We start from the raw sequence: 21,577 nt of genomic DNA on the forward strand, positions 1-21,577 counted from the left end.
TCACCATCTGTAAATGACTATTAATGAAGTTTGCCTTAACCCGAGACTGGCTGAGGAGGCCAATTATGTCAGAAATGAGTGAAAGACCTCAGAAAGGTAGCTCGTAAGTTGTGTGCAAAAAGCATGAATTATAATATAATGGGAGATTTTTCAAATATATACAAGTTAACAGTGTTAGTGGTGTAGGGATGGTGATCCCTGCTGCTTTCTGGCAAACAATGGACAAAATGAAAACCTGACAGCTTAATTTGGCAGGTTTTATTCTTTCACTTTCTATTATACAAAATACTTTACAATTTAAAAACATTTTCCCAACAAAAATCATATACATATATTTATATTTAAAGAGCCAATTACACCAAAGGGAAAAGCCTGACGAAGAGAGAGAGCCCACCCACTTCATTTATGAAGAACCAAAATGGCAGAGGGGTAACTAAGAGAAAGTTCTTGGCCCACACTTTGTGTCTCTGATAACTGCCAAGTCTTCCCAGATACATTCTTACTTTAATAAATACACGGCTGCTCCTTTCCCATCTCTGGGGTGGTGACATCATCTACGTTGCTACTTCATAAGTGGTGTTCATTCCCTTGCTGTTGTCCCTTTAACATTAGAAGCACTTTTCAAGTCCAGAGCCCAAAATTCATACTTTGATTCATCTTTTTGCAAAAGGGCTTTTCAATGAAATCATCTTAACCGGATGTGCAAAAAACACCAGCATTCACTCTGATTTAGCAGGCAAAACTAATGTCCTTCTTCAAGGGCCAGTATTCATTTCCTTGTATCAGAGAGGCTGACCTATAAGAAAAAAGCCCACTATATTTAAATCTCTGCCTACTAGACACCATTGCAGGGAAATTTAAATACTTTTCTGCTCAAGGGGTTGTTGTTTTTTTCCTAGACTAAATTTTGCAGGCTGGGACAGGCATACAGTAGGTACCCTTCCTTGCTGGATTTCCATAGGTTAAGGAAGCTTAATTTGACAGAAATATGATCCAGCACAACATGTAAACCAGTGGCCTGCCCTTAAAAGGAGACCAAAAATAGATGTCTATGTTGTTTTCAGGGACAGCTTCAGAATTAAGAGAGGAGTGTCCCTGACTCGGCCATGTTTGTCTGGGTGGCAAGAGAAAGAAGGGACTGGTACGGAAGAGGGCCCCTCCTGCATTCACAGGGGAGCCCATCAATGAGTCACTGCTGAATAGCAAAAGCCTGTAGGAGGGTAGGAAGGTCATGGGCATCTGCAGCTTCGTAGAGGTTGTTCTGGCCCAGCATGGAGAGGGCCATACGGAGGGTGCTCCAGATGTTGTCAGACATGGCTCCCTGTTGACCCCGTGGCCCACGACTCTTCTGCTGCATCTGCAGGGCTTCCAAGAAGTGTTCTATAGCTTCTCTGTCAAGACAGCAGCGTACGGCAATGAAGGGAGTTAGAGTGATCAAGAATAACTCACAGTCCAGACAGACAATCCAGTCCGGAATGTTAGCCACAAGGAGAAGGAAGGAGCAGTTCTAAGGCTTCCATTTCCCATACACCTTAGGTGCTCTTTGCTGGTTTCGCCAAAACAAATACTTTGGATCATTTTTGTTACTTTAAAGGTAACACAAAGCAGGGAACCTACCAAATACTCCTATTTAACCCACAACAACCCTATGAGATGAGTTGAATCGAGTTTGACTGGCCCCAAATCATCCAGACAGCTTTCACGCCTAAAGCGGGCACAGAACTCAAAATCTTTTGGTTTCTAAGCCAACACCTTAACCACTATATTATTTTCCTCAGTAAATAAATGAACACTATAATGTTTTTGACTCATTTGCTTAATAGGGTTCTCTTGATCCACTTTTAGGACTTGTGTGGAAAGCAGATCACATTATAGGTCGTATTTATGCAGAAATATGGAACATTCAAAAGGTTCACAAACTTTTAAGCACCACTGTAGATGAGACACACCAAAAGCCAGTGAATATGACCTTTTGAAAGAGGAGGTGAAATGAGCGAAGGCACTATCAAGTCAACTGTGATGGCAATTTCTCTGGGTTTCAGAGTTGCCTGATCCACCACTCATGTAGTAGCTCAAGCCTATGGTGGCCTCATCTAATCAAAAGCAGCAGTAGAACCAACCTCAGCTTTAAAGCCACTCAACTCACCTATGGGCTCCTAAGTTGATACAACTAATGCCTAGGTTGTAGCGAGAACGTATATAGCCTGGCTGCAGTTCCAGTGCCTGCCGATAAGCAGCTACAGCTTCCTCACTCCGGTTCCCGTTGGCTAAGGTAGCTCCCAACTTGTTCCAAAGGAGATGATCCTAGAAGAGGGAAGCAGGTTCCATGAGACTTGGTAGAACAACTTTGGTTTTTCCTCCCCTCCCCTGAAACAACACATTATTCTCAAACTTTCTGGGTTTCAAGACTATTTGCTTAGTCTTGGTCTTTATCTTCAGTAGCTCATCACTGTGCCTTTCTACAGTCCTCCCTCTCATTTTCCCCTTCAATAACAATCCTATGAAGTAGATTGGACTGACCGTGATTAAGTTCCTTAGTCTTTCTCTATTTCTCTTTCCCTTACAATGGATAAAGATTGTAGGGGAAGTATGATAGCTAAGGGGTTGAGATAACAACCCAAAAAGCCACCTCTTGGCTCTGCCATAAAATTATTGGGGGTGGAGGGAAGGCAGAGATTTCTCTCTCTCAGATTGAAGTCTCCTATCAGTCATGCCCATAGGAAACAGATTCACCTCCTTTGCAAGACTGTGGTAAAGGCTGCTTGAAAATGACAGAAGTGCTCTAGCTTTAGATAGCATTCAAAAGTGCTTCTCTTAGTTTTTACTGAGATGGGGAAATACCACTTTTGGTATTTCCCCATTAATTTCCATACCACTTTTGGTATGGAAGAGTCTTCAGAATTGACTCCTGCTATCAGAAACAGCCTCAGTGAGAAAACGATGCCACCTTCCACATGCACTACCGGCGGAGTTATAGAAAACCCTACAAGACACATTAAGCGAACCGTTGAAAGACGTTTGTAATGAACTCTTGTTGGAGGCTAAACTTCCAAACACGTGGATAGAAGCAAATATCACTTTAATACCAAAAGAAGATGCAGATTTGATACAGATAAAGAACTACAGACCGATATCGTTACTGAATGTGGATTATAAAATCTTCACTTCAATAATGGCAGAGAGACTGAAGTGATACCTAACTGAATTTATACATTCAGATCAGATCAAAGAGACAAATTAAAAACAATTTAAGAGTGATAATGGATGTATTAGAATACTATGAACTGCATCCAGTAAAACAAATGGCACTAGTATTTCTGGATGCCCAAAAGGCATTTGACAATGTTTCCTGGCAATTTATGATTCAACAATTACAAATAATGGACTTTGGACAGAACTTTATAAATATGATAAAAACGATATACAATAAACAAACAGCGAAAGTGATTGCGAATGGAGACTATATGGAGAACTTTGAGATAAGGAAATGCAAGGATGCCCACTATCTCCACTGTTATTTATTTTCACTTTGGAAGTTTTAAATAAAAATATTAGACAAGATATAGAAATTAAAGGATTAGAAATAAAAAGTGAAACATATAAATTACCAGCATTTGCTGATGATTTGGTGTTTATTTTAGAAGATCCCTAAACTATTGGGAAAGACAGAACAGTATGGAAAATGGCAGGATTGAAAATAAATAGAGAAAAAACTAAAGTAATAGTTAAAAACCTTACAGATAAGCAAAAAAGAAACAATTATCGGAAAAGACAGAATTGCAGATAGTTAAAAAGGTTAAATATCTGGGGATACAGTTAATGGCAAGATGTTCAATGATAAAAGAAGTTAATTACACAAAATGATTGACTCAAATAAAACTGGATTTGGAAAAATTTGCAATTGTCAATATTAGGAAGAATTGCCACAGTGAAAATGAATTTACTACCAAAAATTTTATTTCTATTTCAAACAATACCTATAAAATTGGAGAATTTTTTTTGAAGATTTGAATTCACTAACTTTGAAATTTATTTGGCAAGGAAAGAAAGCTAGAATTAAGCGGAAATTGTTACAAGATGCCAAGGAAAATGGAGGATTTGGCTTACCGGAGTGGGTTCTATATTATTAAGAAACTGTATTAACATGGGTAAAAGAATGGATAATTCTTAAAAACAAAAGGTCATTATATCTGGAGGGGCATGATTTACAATTGGGGTGGCATGCTTTCTTATGGTATGAGAAAAATAGAGTTCATAAATATTTCCAAAATCATTATATAGCATTGTTAACAACATGGGAAAAAATAAAAAATAAAATATATTTTAAAATTCCAGGGTGGTTATCAACAATGGAAGCATTTGTACACCCAAATTTAGTGGACTTGGAAAAAATCTGGACATAGACATTCTAAATTCTGACGGAAATTTAAAAATTAAACAAGAAATGGAAAATCAGGGTATCAACCTAACATGGTGGACACATTTACAAATGCAAACTAGATATGATAAAGATGTTAAAATGTATGCATTTTATAAGGAACAAACTGTGTTTGATAAGACATTGTTGACTTCGGATGAAAAATTAATTAAGAAAATATATATTTTTTATTAACTTTAGAAATGTAAAGTGAACAAGTCAAAGAAACAATGAGAAGATGGGTAAAATTTTTTGGTTATAATAGAATTAGAAAAATGACAAAATTTATGGGAAAGTAAGTATAAATTGACAATGTCAACTTCCTGTAAAGAAAACATATATAAAATGTTTTATAGATGGCACTTGCCACCAGCAAGATTAGCAAAAATGTTTAAAAATATATCAGGTAGATGTTGGAAATGTAAACATAAGTCAGGCACATATTATCATGTTTGGTGGACATGTGATAAAGAATTATTGGGAAAAAATACATACAGTACTCGGATAGAAAAGATGTTAGGAGAACATGTTGATTTTAAACCTGAACTTTTTTTATTAGGTATAGTGCCAGAAACAGGGACGCGGTGGCTCAGTGGGTTAGGACGCTGAGCTTGTCGATCAGATGGTCGGCAGTTTGGCGGGTCGAATCCCGAGTGCCGCGTAACAAAGTGAGCGCCTGTTACTTGTCCCAGCTTCTGCCAACCTAGCAGTTCGAAAGCACGTAAAAATGCAAGTAGAAAAATAAGGACCACTATGGTGGGAAGGTAACAGCGTTCCGTGCGCCTCTGGCGTCTAGTCATGCCGGCCACATGACCATGGAGACGTCCTCGGACAAGCGCTGGCTCTTTGGCTTTGAAACGGAGATGAGCACCGGCCCCTAGAGTCGGAAACGACTAGCACGCATGTGCGGGGGAACCTTTACCTTTACCTTTAGTGCCAGAAAAGATTAATAAACAAAGCTTATACTTAGACTTTGCATGTCACAACAGCGGCAAGAATTATATTTGCACAACACTGGAAAAATGAAGGAGTACCATCAGATGAAGAAATAATTAAAAAAATACTAGAATGCGCAGAGATGGACAGATTGACTATGAGACTGAAAAAAAGAAGAAGAAACAGACTATTATCAAACCTGGGATTTATTTTACCCTTGGCTGGAGGAAAGAAGGAAGGATTAGGAATTAAATATGTAATAGCATGTAAACTCAGACTGCATGTTGGTTGAAAAAATTACTATTGTATGTATGGAAAAAAATGAATTAAAAAAAGAGAGAAAAAACAATGCCACCTTCCTTCTATACCCTTTTCCTCTCCCTGTGCCTTCCTTACATTTGGGCGTGCGCTCAGGGCAGCAGTGAAGCAATCCACAGCTTTCTCATACTCGCCACTCAGGTTGAAGAGAACACCCAGGCCACATTGTACATCAGGATCCACAACATCGGGGTTGGTACGGACAGCTGCCAAGAACAATTCCTTCACCTCGTGAAAAAGTGAGCTGAGGAAGGAAAAAATGAAGAGACCAATGTGGTAAGAAGGGTGACCGCCAGTCCCATCTTGCTTTATTATCACTGGAGATTTTTAAGAAGAGGCTAGACAGTCACTGGTCTGAGATGGCATAGGTTCTCCTGCTTGAGCAGAGGGCTGGACTAGAAGACCTCCAAGGTCCCTTCCAGCTCTATTCTATTCTATTTGCCCAGTTCCCATTTATTGCTCATTTTGCAGACTCACTCAGTTAGGAGGGAACCCAGAATACGTTTGGACGATCCAAGACCTGGGCTAGAATTCTCCTCTTCGGGTTCTTTTCCCATCAGATTTGCATAGGCCGGTTTGTGGCGCAACCAGTCACGAAGGGTTTCACATGCCTGCTTCTGCAGTGATTCGTTGGTAAAACTGACAGCTAAAGCCATCAGTGCAGTGAGGTTTCCGGGCTGCAACTCCAGGCACCTAAAGGAAGCAGGAAAATCATACAGGTAAAAAACACCAAAGGATACAGCTGCAACTGGTGCAATCCTATCCCTGCCAAACCAATCCTTTCTGCCCTAAGAAAGAAAATCCTGCTGACCCCACATCAAAGGGCCAGTTGCAAACAATGGATTTAGTTTTGTTTCAGGTGAGGAGAAGATAGGGTATAGCTTAAGGGTATAGCTTAAGTTCACACACATCCCCAAAGAGTCAGCTTCATTGGCCTTCAGACTTTGGACTACCACACTGGAAGGTCCCAAGGCCTTGCACTTCGGCTGCTCGGGAAGGTTACTCACTGTCGGAGGGCACTTATTGCAGCAAGCTCTTGTTCATTCTCAGCTTGGGTGGTTCCCAGGTACTGCCAAGCCTAATACAAAGACATGACAAAAACAAGAGAGGGGGCTGATGTTTGCAAATCTTCTTCTCTCCATCTTTTTTGTCATTGGAGGGGGGAAAATATTTCTGGGGAGGAGGGGGTGCACGCTTGATAGCACTTCAAAAGCAACCAGCTGGCCCAGAGAGCCAAGTGATTTAAGCATATTCAAGCAGCTACTCTCAGGAATGATCAGAATGGTGGAGGTGTAAGGCAAAATCCCAACTGGTGCCTGAAGCAGCCACTTCTGTCCTCATGGTTAACTCGGCTTTGGGAAAACATCAGAAATCATGAGCCAGAAGGTGGCACGCACCCCAACCCTGTCCAGGAAGGAGAGCGAAGAACTAAATTCTGATCTGAAACAACTCTGCTCCAGTTCTGCAAAAGAGGAACATGATGTCAAAACTGAAATTGACTTCATCATTGCCTAAACCTGATTTCAGCTCACAGTTTGCCAAACAGAAACGGGAGGGGAGTTTGGTAAATTCCTTGGGAGGGGGAGGGGGAAATTAAGGAATGCACAAAAGTCTTCTGTGGCCTGAGAGGAGATACCCACCAAGGTCAAGTCCCAAGAACTGTTCAAACGGCGGCGCAGACTATTTTCCCAAAACAAAAGCACTGCATAGAATTGGTGGACAATGAACTGTGGGTGGCCCAGGGAAGAAAAGGGGTTTTTTACTATGGCGGTTTTTGCAGGAAAACCTCAGAACTGATTTTGCTTCTGCTGTACCTAGATGGATCTTTCAATAAAGTTTTACTCTTGGTGAACTCTTTTTTAGACTGTGCAAACTGGGACAGTTGGCACATCGAGTCCTTGGCACCCAAGTAAAGACCCTCCACCTCCAATTACAAATGTTACAAAGGAATATATCTAATTCCACGTGATCAGAGTTGGTCCTGCCTGCAGCACACAGGGGCTAAGCTGCTGTTTGACATAAGCCAAGGCAGAGGGGACGCGGTGGCTCAGTGGGTTAGAACGCTGAGCTTGTCGATAAAGAAGGTTGGCAGTTTGGCGGGTCGAATCCCGAGTGCTGCGTAACAGAGTAAGCGCCTGTTACTTGTCCCAGCTTCTGCCAACCTAGCAGTTCGAAAGCACATAAAAAATGCAAGTAGAAAAATAGGGACCACTACGGTGGGAAGGTAACAGCGTTTCATGCGCCTTTGGCATCTAGTCATGCTGGCCACATGACCACGGAGACGTCCTCGGTCAAGCGCTGGCTCTTTGGCTTTGAAACGGAGATGAGCACCGGGTCCTAGAGTCGGAAACGACTAGCACGCATGTGGGGGGAACCTTTACCTTTACCTTTTAAGGTAGAGAGATGCTGGCCCTCCTTCACTCACCTCCATATGATCGGGCTTTTGTTGCACAGCAGCCTCAAAAAATAAGACAGCATTGGGGAGATGCCCCTCCTCCAGACATTTCAGCCCCTCCTCAAAAGCACGCGGGTGGTCCCGTACAGGGTTTTCTTCTTCAAACTGGTATCCCTACAAGGGAGGAAGAACAGTTCTTCTAGAGGCTGCTCCCAGGATGTTAAAAAAAGAGATGGGACACTTGCTACTCCACAGCAGGGTTTTGCTGCTTATTTAAGGTACAACAAGAGGAAGAACTAGTCCATCTGCTTTTCTCTTCTGCTTGCAAGTCCGGGGCGGTGCATCTTTCCTTGCCAATTAATCAGCGTGGGGGACAGCACTGAAGAAGGTAAGTGGAGTCTTAGGTGCAGAGTTAAGCAGAGAGCATCTTCTATCTTATACATATACATATACATATACATATACATATACATATACACATACACACATATATATACACACATATATATATCTCCACACCACTCGCTAGTAAGAGTTGTTGTACCATCAAGAAGAAAAATGAGGGACGGAGAGTACAAAGCCCAGCATCCTTTCTGCAGCAGGTACCTTGTCGTACGTGGAGCTGGCAAGATCCTCATACTCTGTTAGCCAAGGATGAGCCTCTGCATCTCGCTTGGCCATCTCCTCCCACTCAGCCTGCAATTTGTCCCAAAAATCCACATCTGACTAGAGAAAGGAGAGAAAAAGAAAATACCCAGGTTTTTTCCTCAAATAAATGTATCAGAGATGGTTCCTATCACAGAAGAAGGTGGGCCACGTCCATTACCTCCACAGCAGTCTTGGCCTGCTCAAATTCTGGATCCAGGCCCAATGCATTCCCAGTGTGTGCAAACTGATCTACCCAGGCTTCAGATGTATCCTAAGCAGAGAAGGCAGAGGGGAAAAAATCTTCTAAAAGAAAGCTAAATACGCAAAGCAACATATAACATTCAGGCTATTTGGACAGAATTAGGAAGGGAATGACTTTGATCTGCTCCTCATCTACAGATGCTCTGCTCAGTTCTGGGGCCACTGGCTACATGGAGCAAGCTGCCATGAGTTCTCCTGCTGAAAGCAGCAAGCAGCAGACAGGAATCCTACCTGCTGCTGAATAAACTCAGTTGCCCATTGCTCTGCCTTATCCTGGTCCCTGGGATTAATGGTCACCCGATTGGCCTCGATGGATACCCTCCCATCTCCAATCTGGCGAACAAATTTTACGAACTGCATGAAGAAAGGAGACACAGGTAGAGATTATCATTATTCATGTCCTTTCACTTCCAAAATATATCTTTTGCCTGGATTAGCCTGCACCTGGCCTGAGCAGACCTTCCAAGAAAAGGCAAAAGGCCTATTCAGCTTTACTGGGCACATGAGAATCAGCGGTTATGTAAAATAATTACACAATGCTAGCAATAAGGCTCTAGAAAACCCTCCAAAAGGTTACTGTACAGGTCAAAATCCAGGTTAACTACCCCTTTTCACCCAGCCTCATCCAAAATTTATCTGGATCTGACAACAAGAGTAAAATCTGGCCTCACAGTTTCTAACTAATCCTTAAGAATATGAATGCTGTTCCACCATGAATGATTGCAGAAAGGAAGCAGGGGAGGGTGTCTGTGTTAACAAAAACTCCATTATACTGAGGACAAGAACTACTAAGATGATCATGCCTTGCATGGGATTCACTGATGAAAGGCAGAAGGCTCAGCAGAGAGAGGAGCTTCCAACCTGGTGCATGGTTATATTTAACTCTGCATTTCCTAATGGTTTTTATCCATAACTGCCCAGCAGGCTTCATTAGTGAGCAAGGCTTTCATTAGGAAATCATTAGGACAAATTCCAAAACTCTAGCCATTATATTACACTACTGACAGCAGAGCACCAATCTTCTAAGACAGCCTTCCCAAATGCAATGGTCTTCAGATGTGCTAGAGGTTGGCTGGAAGAAAATTCTGAATTCTGAAACCTAACACATCTGGAGATCAGAAAAGAAAGGCAATCCTTAAGAAAATCAAGAGAATCATTTTCCTTATGAGGTAACAATAATAAATCAACCTAATCAGTTCAGGGGGCGGGGAAGCCATGGCATTTCAATTTTTCACAGGGGTGGGGGGCTATGTAGCCCATAACAAGCCCTCTTCCCTCATTTTGCTGTCTCTGGCAGCCCATCCAGTCAGATGGTCAACAGGCTGCAGAAAGCCCAGGCGATTCATAGCAATGCATATTGAGTACTTTAAATCAGGACATTGGGAAGAAAACATGACGCGCAAGGAAGCAAGGAAAGGGTGTGTGTGTGACTTGTGGGTACACATATGGCCCTTGAAGCTGAAAATGTTGATAGCTAGTGGTGTTCAAATGAGATACAGGATCAAATATACCGGCACGCACATACCCACAATTATTTTTTCTCCAGCCTTACAACTTTGCGCTATTTCTTTTGAAGAAAACACCAGTTATATTTTTACCTCAGAATCATTCAGCTTGGGATCATCCACTTTTGAAAGAAAATCATTAGCTGTTTTCTTCAGATCGTCTTCAGGCTGGTATTCCTCATACCTATGACCAGAACAAACCAGGCAGTCAGGATAAACTAAAACAATGCTATGTTCAAAACTGATTTGATCCTTTGCACTAGATTTTTATTTATTCCTTATCCCATGTTCCAGTTTGCAATTCAAACCCTGGTCTGAATTTTAACATAAAAACATAAAAATTTAGCTTGAAAAAAGAACATAGATTGAAGCAATTTACAAATATCATAAAAATTAAAATAAAAAACAAGCCCCAACCAATTTCACCTATAGAAGCAAAATAGTAGCACATAACCCTTACAACAAGAATATAAAATAAGTAAAATAATTCACAAACCATAGCAAAACTGTTATGTTTCTAGGGATAAGTAAATAAAAGTCTCTATTCCAACCCTTAAAAGGCCTCTAAAGAGATCTTGGTTTTCACACAGAAACATGAGAGAACAAACAAGCTTTTTATTATCTGGAACAAGGCAATTAAGAGCTTCAAGAAGTACAAGAATACATTGATTTGCATCCAGAGTAAACTGTCTCCTAAAGGATATTTTAAAATCTGAAAGAATGTGTTTCTCTTATCTGGCCCAGGTGTCTAGTACAGGCATGTCAAACTCACGACATCACGTGACATCGCGTGACGTATCGTGACTTTTTCCCCATTGCCGGCAATGGGGAGGGTGTGGTTTTGTCGTGATGCATCCGGCCTGCGGGCCGGCAGTTTGACATGCCTGGTCTAATAGCTTAGTTCAATTGTTTACCTTAGTTTAAATGTACCACCATGTACAAAGTGTAGTTGTATACAATCCAAAAAGAGATTGCAGCTGGGAATCAACCAAAATGAAAAGATGACACAGATACCACCTGGACATTTAAAGATAAGGGTTTGATTTAATGCTACCTTGAATTGTCTACATCAGGGGTGTCAAACTGCTGGCCCGCAGGCCGGACATGTCATCGGGAAACCACACCCACCCCATTGCCAGCAATGGCGAAAAAGCTCCGATACATTGTGCGACGTCACGTGACCTCGCGAGTTTGACATCTCTGGTCTACATGGTCCTTCAAGGGAGATACAACAATTGTCTCCACTTAAGATGAATTTCCTACATTAACACTGCCATTAACACTGGACTCACTTGATTAAACTCCATCTCATCTATTGATCTCAGTCACTGCATACATAGTCATATCTGAATCTGAGCAGAGCTGAAATATAAATTGAATCTGATCTTTCCCCAAATCGTTAACCTCATTCAGCATTTCAAGTGGATGCCACATTCAGCACCACAAATATGATGAAGCACATTTTGCAAACAATCATCTAGATATGAATATCTAGGTCTCTGGAATCCAGTGTACGCACTCATTGTCTGAAATCTGCTCCTATTGGATACTTTATCAAATTGTCTTTGACATCAGCTTCTAATTCTGCTTTCTTCACAGGAGGTGAAGGCAAGCTATGAAATGAATTGCGGTTAGAGTTTAAGCAAACAGTCTCCTTGTTTATTAACTACTTAAGAGGAGTGCAAGAGATAAAGCATGGCTGCAGTTCAATTTGCATGTCCTATTATAACTCCATCTTGAACATATATAACATACATGGACTTTACTTTTTAGTCTTCAGGAGTGGCTTTCAACCCTTAAAAATTGCTGAATCTAATCCACCTTCAGAATATTTTATACATTTATTGAGAAAGAGACAATATACAGCCTGGATACTCAGGCAGTCAGCAATGGAAACCCAATTCGCTTGAGAAAATGCTGTACAGTAGTCCTCAAGTTACAACCACAATTGAGCCCAAAATTTCTGTTGTTAAATCAGACTTCTGAATTTCACCCCATTTTACGACCTTTGTTGCCACAGTTGTTAAGTGAATCACTGCAGTTGATAAGTTAGTAGCCTGATGGTTATGTGAATCTGACTTTCCCATTGACTCTGCTGGTCAGAAGGCCACAAAAGGGGATAACGACCTTGGGAAACAGCAACAGTCAAAAATATGGAAGAGTTTGCCAATCATCTGAATTCTGATCACATTGATCACAGGGATGCTGCACAAGTTGTAACTTTGAAAAATGATCATGAGTCACATTTTTCAGTGCTGTTGTAACTTTAAGTGGTCACTCAGTGATCTGTTGTAAGTTGAGGACTACCTGTATTTTTTCCAATGTGACGGGGTAGTATCAGATGACAATTCGGTAAATTTGGAAGGTCCTCCATAGTTTAGAATCTCTTTCATAATAGTGGGAAATTCTGTCCCACTATTAAAAATTCTCTGAACTGAGGACCATTTGATCACCAGCATTCCTGTTGCTGCTGGATTTTCAGAAAGTTATAAGCTACGTAAGATAAGTAGGAGAAGAATGGGCCTTCCAGTGTTGGACTCGGAAAGCCTTTCCAGGCATCTCAATGGATTCACGTGTAATTATAGGAAGAAACCACAGAGATACTCACCACTTATCAGCCGAGGCTTGATCTTCTGATTCACCTAGCCACAGCTTCTCCTCTGACTGCTCCAAGTATTCTTCTGCCCATTTGGCAGGAGATGCAGATAATGGATCTATACAGAAATGGGATAAAAGTAACTAAACTAGTAACTAAACAGCCTGGGAGAAGCAAGAAGGGGCCCTGAGAAGCAACAACTGTTATTAAGCATCACTGCACAGAAATACCTACTATCCTACTCAAAAATCAGGTTCAATTATCCTAGCTAATGCCCTAGCTCAGGGGTCAGCAACCTTAAACACTCAAAGACTCACTTGGACCTGTTTCCCAGAGGAAAAAAAACACTGGGAGCCGCAAAACTCGTGCATACGTGAGCAAGGGGGGGGAGCTTGATTGAAGAGTTAATTGAAAAGAAGTAGAGGTTGCTGTGCATGTGTTTCTCTCTCTCTCTCTCTCTCTCTCTCTCTCTCTTTCTCTCTCTCTCTCTCTCTCTCCCTCCCTCCCTCCCTCCCTCTCTCCCTCTCTCTGATCTTTTGCTCATCTGGTAAGCTGGCTTCATGCTGTTCTCGGACAAGCTGACATACATTCTTATTGGGCTGGCTCTCCTGCCCTGCTTCCTGCTGCTTCCTGCTGCTTCCTGCTTCCTGTGGAGATGCAGCAAAGGCAGGAGCCCTGCCCAATAAGCTTGTCAGCTTCTCGGAAAACAGTGTGAGGCCACTCTCTATTTTACACACACACACACACACACACACACACACACACACAGAGAGAGAGAGAGAGAGAGAGAGAGAGAGAGAGAGAGAGAGAAGGGAAGCGCAAGTGGGTCTCTCTGTCTCTGTCTCTCTGCAAATGGTGGAGGACTGGGAGCGGAGGAGAAGGCTGAAAGAGCCACATGCAGCTCCAGAGCCGCAGGTTGCCGACCCGTGCCCTAGCTAATACCCCCAAAATATGAGTTATTACATAAAGTTATGTCAATAGTCTTCCAGCCGGGACACTGTTGTATTATTCACCATCACCCATTTTAATTTGGAAAAAGTCCAGAGAAAGGAAACTGGGATTGGGAAAATGATTTTGAAAGCCCAACTAAAGACAATCAGGAAAGCACAGAGAAATGACTGAAGCAGAGCTCCAGTAGCAATTCTGCCTTGTCTGCAAGTCTACCACGGTAAAGGGAAAAATAAAGTGACTCGCAACTTATTTAATTTGGATATAACAAGACTCTAGACAAAACATTTAACTCTGCAAATAACTATAAAACAAGACATGATTCCAAGAATCACACAATCTTCCTTCTCTAAAAGGCCTTTGTGCCTTTAAGGCCCTGTTGAAAAATTACATTCAATTCAGAATGCCATTTATGTATTCAAGGAAACTCTAGTTGAGCAAATCCTATGCTACAATAAACATGTATTCAGGTAGCACATGATTGTTAATTTAACTCCAATGCACCCAGAGTTTATTATTAGATTTATATCCTTCCTCCCCCCCTCTAATGCAAAGTAGTTTACATGGGGATCTCCCTTTTATCCCATGACTGAGAATGGAATTAAACCTGAATCCCTTCACTACTATGCTATACTGACTTCTCAAAACATGCTTTTCTAGAACATATGTTTTCTAGAAAAGCCTACTTTTCTAGGTCTACAGACTTAAATCCTCAGAAGGCAAGACAGAAGAAAAAAAGACTGCCTAAAAGAAGCTAAACAAGAATGGCATGGGAAAAAGGAGATACTCTTTAGTACTATGCAGGCAACTTCCTTTATTCTGCCAATCCTGCACCCATTCCGTTTACAGTGGCTTCGTTTTTCCCACCCTGCTCCATTAGATGCAGTAGATAAATAAATAATAATAAATAAGTAAATATCCGTAAACTCCTGTAAAGTGAGAGATGCCCACATCTTCCCAACAGCAGCCTTACCTGTAACCTCGGCAATGAACTCCTGGGACCAATCGGCACCATCATAATCTGCGGAAACGTCAACTGCATTATCAGATGCACCAAGGAAGTCCTGTGTCCAGTTTTCCGAGAGTGCCAGCGCTGCCACCCCTGGAGCTGAGGAACAGGAATGGGTCCCAATAAGTGTCCCAATATCAAACACACACACACACACACACACACACACACACAGACATCTCCCAATACATACAGGTGAGACCAATACCAGACTGTATTTTTTTCTATAATTCACAACCCTCTCCGTCCCCTTTTTTTAGAAACAAAAGACCAGAGCCTGCCCTACTCCCTTTTGTCCAGAAAGTGTTTGGCTCTTCCCTGTTCACATTTACCTCTCTGTGGGGCCTGTCGGAAATTAGATTGCTCAATTTCCTGCATCTCAGCCAACAGATCATCCATCTTGAATGTTTGTGGGCCACAGGAGAGCATGGGGCCATTCTGCTCTTGAAGGAACTCTGCCACCAGCTGTCACAGAAAATGATACAGGAATTTGCATGGGCAAAATGTAGATCAGGGGATGGAAATAAAGTCATAGAACAAGTCAGGGATGGTGAGGAAGATAGAAACAAGACATATGGGAAGGCTTACATCATCTTCAGTGGCTCTTCCAAGAGGTTTGGGCACCTAGAAAACAGAAGAGATGTGGCAATTATCTTGAGCTCCCTCTGCCCTCTGAGGCTCCATCTGACTTTGATATTATACAGCTCTTTAGGCAATGAGAATGGTCAATTTTAAATCAGATGGAACGGTACATGGGAAAAGAAGATATAACTGTGGTTCCAATCTCTCCACATATCCTAAAGGAAGGATCCCTGCAGGATTAAATGTGGGAAATTCAGGTTATTAACAGTATTTATTTCCATTCTTCAGTTCCATCCATGAACTATGGGTTTGAGCCTAGCTTGGCCTGAATAATTGTGTGCCTACATAATATATCTATGGCAAATGTGATATTTGAAGCAGGAATTTTCCAGATCAACTTTTAATCAGCTCTTGAAACTGCCACTGTGAAAAAAAAATCATTTTGGAAACTCTACTGACTCTAAGTATGTAGTGACAACTACCTTATAAGAAACCTAAAACCCTTCCAAGCCACACTGTTCCACGATCTGATTCACAGCTGAATTTATATACTGTATTAAATCACATTCTTTTAATGAAAAATTGTTGAATAATCCCCAATGGCTGAATTAACTCACTGTGCTAAACTACACAAGTTTCAGTTTAGTGCAATTATAAACTCAAACATAAAAGCATCCTATATTTCAATTTCCTATTTTAATGGCAGTACAATTAGGACTATGACAAAGAATGAAAAAAAGAAAAGAAAACACATATCTTCAAACTATGGATTCAGAGACAATTTCTAAAGATACAGTGAACTGTAAGAGCCAACTAATAAGTCCTGGATCAGGTAAAGGTGAAATTCATACGTTTTGATGCAATAAAAAATAAGATGCAATAGGAAAAAATATTCTGGGCAAAAGTGAGAAAAATACAAGGCAATAGAGACAACAGACAAGATGGATGTATATGGTATCAAAATGATTAGCGGAAAGTCGAGAGATGGGACACGCATCAAGATACTGAACACTTTGTACCTTCTCCAGAAGTTGAATTAGTTTCAGGGTCCCTAATATTTTAAATCAGCTTTACACCTATTCCAAGACGGAGCAATAGTACCCTAAAACAGACTAAGTGTGATAAACTTACCACATCTACTACTGGACCAGTGGGAGGCCATGCTAGGGAGCCCTGAAGTCCTTCCTGTTGCAGGCCCTTGTCCTGTATGAAGTGGCTAGCCAGCTTCATCAGAGGATTAGAGCCCCCACACTCTGGCTCCACCAACTCCCTCATTGCCATGGTAGGTGGTGGAGAAGGTGACACCCACACAACCCTCACCTGTCCAAAGAATAAACAGTTGCACAGATTATATTTATTTACAGTATATATAGAATTGTCTGCACGATTAGATTACCTGGTCGGGCAACTTCGAAAAGGATCATGGAATGCAACTACTGCATCAGACGAAACAGAGACGTCAATTTCCCTGCTAATAATAATGAATTTTGGAGCACCATCCCTAAAACCTATCTAAGTCACATCCAGATCTACCCATATATTTACTTACTTTATATATGTGTTTACCTATTTACATATACATGATATATAATTTTATAGTGATTGTGATTAACGCTGACATAACGACAAAGGAAAATCCAGGAAGTGTCGGCTAACCAACCATTATTGCCCAAAATGACAAGCAATGAACTATGGTTTGTTACCTTACCATATCAGGTATTAGATCAGTGAGCAGATGTCTGATCTATGGCTAGCACAAGACATGGCGCAACTCATCATGTAATACAAAATTACAATGTCAGGCTGATTAATCCAAGCCCTCATCCCAACCCCTCCCCCCCCAGTAACCACAAGTGTTGGGGCTCAGACCCAACTATTACAGTATTGTTAGCATGGTACTCAAATACCACTTACACTGACACTATTACTGTTTAGTGGGGTTTACCGGAGTTTATATAAACCAGCAAAGCATACACTATGGCTGTCAAAGCACAATGCCTGTGTTCATACAACACGTTAAGGCAAGTTATGATGGTTAGCATTTGCTTTTAGCATGTTGCACAACTCTCGGCTTAAAGCTGCACAATTACATTTTACCTACACACCCACAAATGAATTAAGTAACTCTAACAAACACTTCTCAGGCAGACATATTAACCCAGGAAGCAGGTCCAGCAGACATTCAACCAATGGCAAAATCTAAGCTACGTTCTCCTCTGCTAAGCCCTGATGCTTTCCAGTGGGCTAGAGTTACCTAGCCGTCACTGAACCACCAACCAGGGGCATGCAGTGCTGTATACACGCATCTTGATCACTTCATAAAACCCGAGGAGCGAGCTAGAGCCGAAAGCAAGTTCTGGAGTTTACCCAGGACTATGTCAATTGAGACACCAAGAGGTTTTCTAATCTATACTAGGCTAATAGCCAGCACTGGGAAAAAAACAAAACGAAAGCGGCAATGCAAGCCGGACTTGATTTCAGGAATCTCGACGACTCTGCTGCACGCTTGGCTGAATAACCAGTCTCCGCCGCCGGAAAGCCTTGGGGATGAAATCAACTAGCTCACCAGGCTTCCAAGGCCTTGCTTCTCTCCATTTCAGAGCTCGCCTTTCTCAGCAGCCGTATAGAGCCCTTGTGAAGGATCTCCATGTCCTCCCCCCTAGTGAGCTGGATCGCTCCGGCGAACAACCTAGAGTACGTACCGGGAATCTCCCGCTCCCCTTCCTCTATCCAATGCAATACATACCTGCACGTCCCCGTGTCTGCTTCGTTCCTACAACATTCGCAAAAAGAAGAAAGGAGGCGGAGCCGGCCCTTAAAGGGCCAGCGCCTCAGTAACAGAAACCGGGAAGCAACGCCGGCTCCGGAGCGGAAAGCCAACCACGTTGTGAATATTGATGTCAGGATAAGATCGTGCTTGGTTTTGATGCAAAAGTAAAAAAAAAAAAAAAACAATAGAGGCTAATAGCATTTCTTGGTCAGATTACGATTTCAGTTTTGCTTAACCCCGGGTAAGCCGGCTTAGAAATCGAATGATGTTTTTGCAGTGAAGGTAACTGCTGGACGCCCATGTCGCAGCTTTGACTATGTTGTAGTGGATATTCTATCCACCTATGTAAGTTCTTCTGTGCCTGGCATTCAGAATTAAAGCTATGTAAAAAATATACAGTGCAAGGTCAGCTCACTTTCTTCTGGCTCTTGTATAAGGTCTGGAAGGAATTGCTGTTTTAAAGTAGAGCATAAAGAGATGGGTGAAATAATTGTATTTTCCCATCGTTTTTTTTTCTTATCAGTTGTTAAGAACTTATTTTCTGAGTAATGGCTAAATCCTTGATATCAAATCCAAATGACATGTATTTAAAGTGAAAATCTTGAGGACCCGAAGCCACAAATATATAATGCATAATGAGGAACTTATAGTGCCACAAATAGCTGATCTACTGTAACTGCTATCCATACTTAATACTACACATACCAGGCTAATTTTCACAGGGGATGGAATATTAAAATCACAAGAATATTTATGAATGCTTAAGTCATGACTCAAAAGTCACTAATTCCCCATCCTACTGTATAGAAGTACTCTCTTCATTAATATTTTTTTTTATTTTTTAGTTTAATTCCATTTATATCCCGCCCTTCTCCGAAGACTCAGGGCGGCTTACAAGCTTAGCAGTAGCCTTCATTCTATGTATATGCCTGCTTATTAGGGCTTTCATACACACCCCAAGCGGCATTATTACAAAGTCAGCTGTTGTGTATGTAAATAGTTATTAATAAGGGAATTAGCTGATTGCAGAACAGCAGGGTTTGAGCGGGAAATCCAGGTGCAATCATTGGTTGCAATAACCTAGGAGCGGGAAAATAAGCTCCATCGATTGGTTACAGTTCAAACACTACCCCTATATAAGGTTGCAACATTTGACAGTTGACAGTTGACTTTGTGTATTCAATAAACTCGTTCATTGTTAAACCACTCTGAGTCCTCGTCAATCAGAACCAAACAATTGGCGACGAGGATGGGATTGACAGAAGACCAGAGAATTGGCGGAATCGTCGCGCAAAGGCGGCAGAATCAGAATGAGTCACAGTCAACCGAGCGGCCGCGGCAGAAAAGAAAATTCTCCGAATGGCGCAAATTGGGTCATTGAAGGAATTCGACCCAAACTTTCCCGAGGATTGGGAAGAATACATAGGACAAGTCGAAGGGTTCCTGTTAGTGAATGGAATCACAGACGACCGTAAAAAAGCGGCAGCGCTATTGACGATTTGCGGCACACCGGTCTACAGAATCGCTGTCGGACTGTGTCAACCGCAACCAGTCTCAAGCGTGCCTTACGCCGACCTCCTAGCCAAACTAAAGGTCCACTTTACACCGAGGAGGTCCGAACTCTTCTGGCGGCGCATATTTGAGAAGAGAAACCAGAGACCGGGAGAATCCATACAAAAATTTGTCGCTGCCGTCAGGGAAGCCGCAGTACGATGTAAATACGATAATTTAGAAATAAGAATTCGGGACCGAGTAGTACTGGGCTTGCGTGATGAACAGCTTCAAAACAGAATAATAGCCAAACCCACTGGCGATCTGCAGGAAGTGATCGACGAACTTCTAACGTACGAGTCCACCGGGTATCGCGACCCCCCCCCGCAGCAGCATGGCAGTGGCGTCTGAAATCAATCAAGAGGGCTATGTGGACTGCGGGGAGGCGGACCAGCAGTGGGAAGAAGATATAGCTGAAATCTCCAGGCGGTTCGGAAAATTGGCGCCAAGACAACCCCGAAGTGAAGGGCCTGAACCTGCCCGTCGTCAACAACCCGCAACTCCGCAAAGACAAGCGACGGCGACACAACGACCTTGGCGAGACACCACAACCAGACCGCGCGACACGGACAACCAGAACCGGTGTGGCAGCTGCGGAGGCAACCATCCCCGCGCCTCTTGCCGATTCCGTACCGCAAAGTGCAGGGCATGCGGCAAGACCGGCCACATCCAGGCCATCTGTAGGAGCCGTGTTCGTGACAACCGCCTCCACGAAGTCGATGTGTGGGCCGAGGGTAAGGTAACCCCTTGTTTAAGTGGCAAGGAGACCCCTAAACCCTGGGTTAAAATTCCAAATTTAGGGGAGGTGGCGCGTGTCAGCCGGAGGAGACAAGGAAAGGGTTGCAATTTTCCTGGAGGAAAATTAAAAATTACAGTCCACCTGCAAGGGGTCCCTTGCAGAATGGAAATAGACTCAGGGGCTTCAGTGTCAATAATTTCCACTGAAACCCTTGAGAGGATAGAACAAATAAGTGGAAGGAAAATTCCACTTAATTCAACAAATATTCAATTAACTGATTTCCAAAAAAGCCCCATAAAAATAAAAGGAAAGGTCAGCCATAGCGTTAAATTTAAGGGATTTAAGGGGGTCTTAGAATTATTAGTCACGGAGGGACATAGGACCAGCTTAATAGGGGTTAACTGGTTCCCTGCCCTGGGCATCTGGATCGGGGGAATAAATTCAGTAATTAAAAATAAGACCCTCGAATCAGTCTGCAATGAATTTGCAGACGTATTCGATGGGTCTTTGGGTAGGTACAAAGGGCCCCCAATTAAATTTAACCTAGACCCCTCTGTAAAACCGATCAGGCTTAAGGCCCGAAGGGTACCTTTCGCCCTAAAGGAAAAAATCGAGGCCGAGCTCGACAGGCTTGTAGGCCAAGGGGTATTAGAACCTGTTGAGGGTGGTTTGTGGGAAACGCCGATTGTCACACCCCTCAAACCCAATGGGGATGTGAGAATCTGCGCTGACTACAAGGCCACCCTGAACATTGGAATGAAAAAGCATGCTTACCCGGTCCCGACGGTGAAGCAGGTCCTCGCCACGATTCAGGACGGCGCCATGTTCGCCAAGCTAGACTTGGCGCATGCGTACTTACAGTTGACTGTTTCTAAAGAGGCTGCAGAGGCACAGACAATTGT

At 42.3% G+C, this 21,577-nt stretch overlaps 1 protein-coding gene across 4 annotated transcripts; it reads right to left on the minus strand.

Moving 5' to 3' along the window:
- Positions 1-236: 236 nt before the first annotated feature.
- Positions 237-18,395, minus strand: PEX5 (peroxisomal biogenesis factor 5). Of its 4 annotated transcripts, none has more exons than XM_083354505.1 (16): positions 18,362-18,395; positions 16,747-16,935; positions 15,622-15,657; positions 15,366-15,498; positions 14,998-15,132; positions 13,089-13,194; positions 10,574-10,664; positions 9,207-9,329; positions 8,893-8,985; positions 8,673-8,792; positions 8,097-8,240; positions 6,679-6,749; positions 6,149-6,364; positions 5,750-5,915; positions 2,147-2,304; positions 237-1,391 (listed from the first exon to the last, which is right to left on the minus strand). In XM_083354505.1, the coding sequence occupies exons 2-16, from the start codon at positions 16,894-16,896 to the stop codon at positions 1,190-1,192; spliced, it is 1,944 nt and encodes a 647-aa protein (XP_083210631.1). In that variant the 5' UTR covers positions 16,897-16,935; positions 18,362-18,395; the 3' UTR covers positions 237-1,189. The 4 variants fall into 4 exon arrangements, with proteins under 4 accessions (XP_083210631.1, XP_083210632.1, XP_083210633.1 ...); XM_083354506.1 differs by lacking the exon at positions 18,362-18,395 and adding an exon at positions 18,318-18,336; XM_083354507.1 differs by lacking the exon at positions 9,207-9,329.
- Between the last annotated feature and the right edge of the window lie 3,182 nt (positions 18,396-21,577).

The sequence above is a fragment of the Vipera ursinii genome (assembly GCF_947247035.1).
Source record: "Vipera ursinii genome assembly, chromosome: 2".
In the NCBI taxonomy this organism is placed as follows: domain Eukaryota; kingdom Metazoa; phylum Chordata; class Lepidosauria; order Squamata; family Viperidae; genus Vipera; species Vipera ursinii.

Bases quoted from the DNA above. Each gene is read 5' to 3' on its own strand.
- PEX5 (XM_083354505.1), bottom strand. From the start codon at position 16,896: ATGGCAATGAGGGAGTTGGTGGAGCCAGAGTGTGGGGGCTCTAATCCT. The intron at 15,658-16,746 runs GTAAGTTTATCA...TCTGTTTTCTAG, and splicing joins CTGGTCCAGTAGTAGATGTG to GTGCCCAAACCTCTTGGAAG. The intron at 6,750-8,096 runs GTGAGTGAAGGA...TCTTTGTATTAG, and splicing joins AAAAGCCCGATCATATGGAG to GCTTGGCAGTACCTGGGAAC.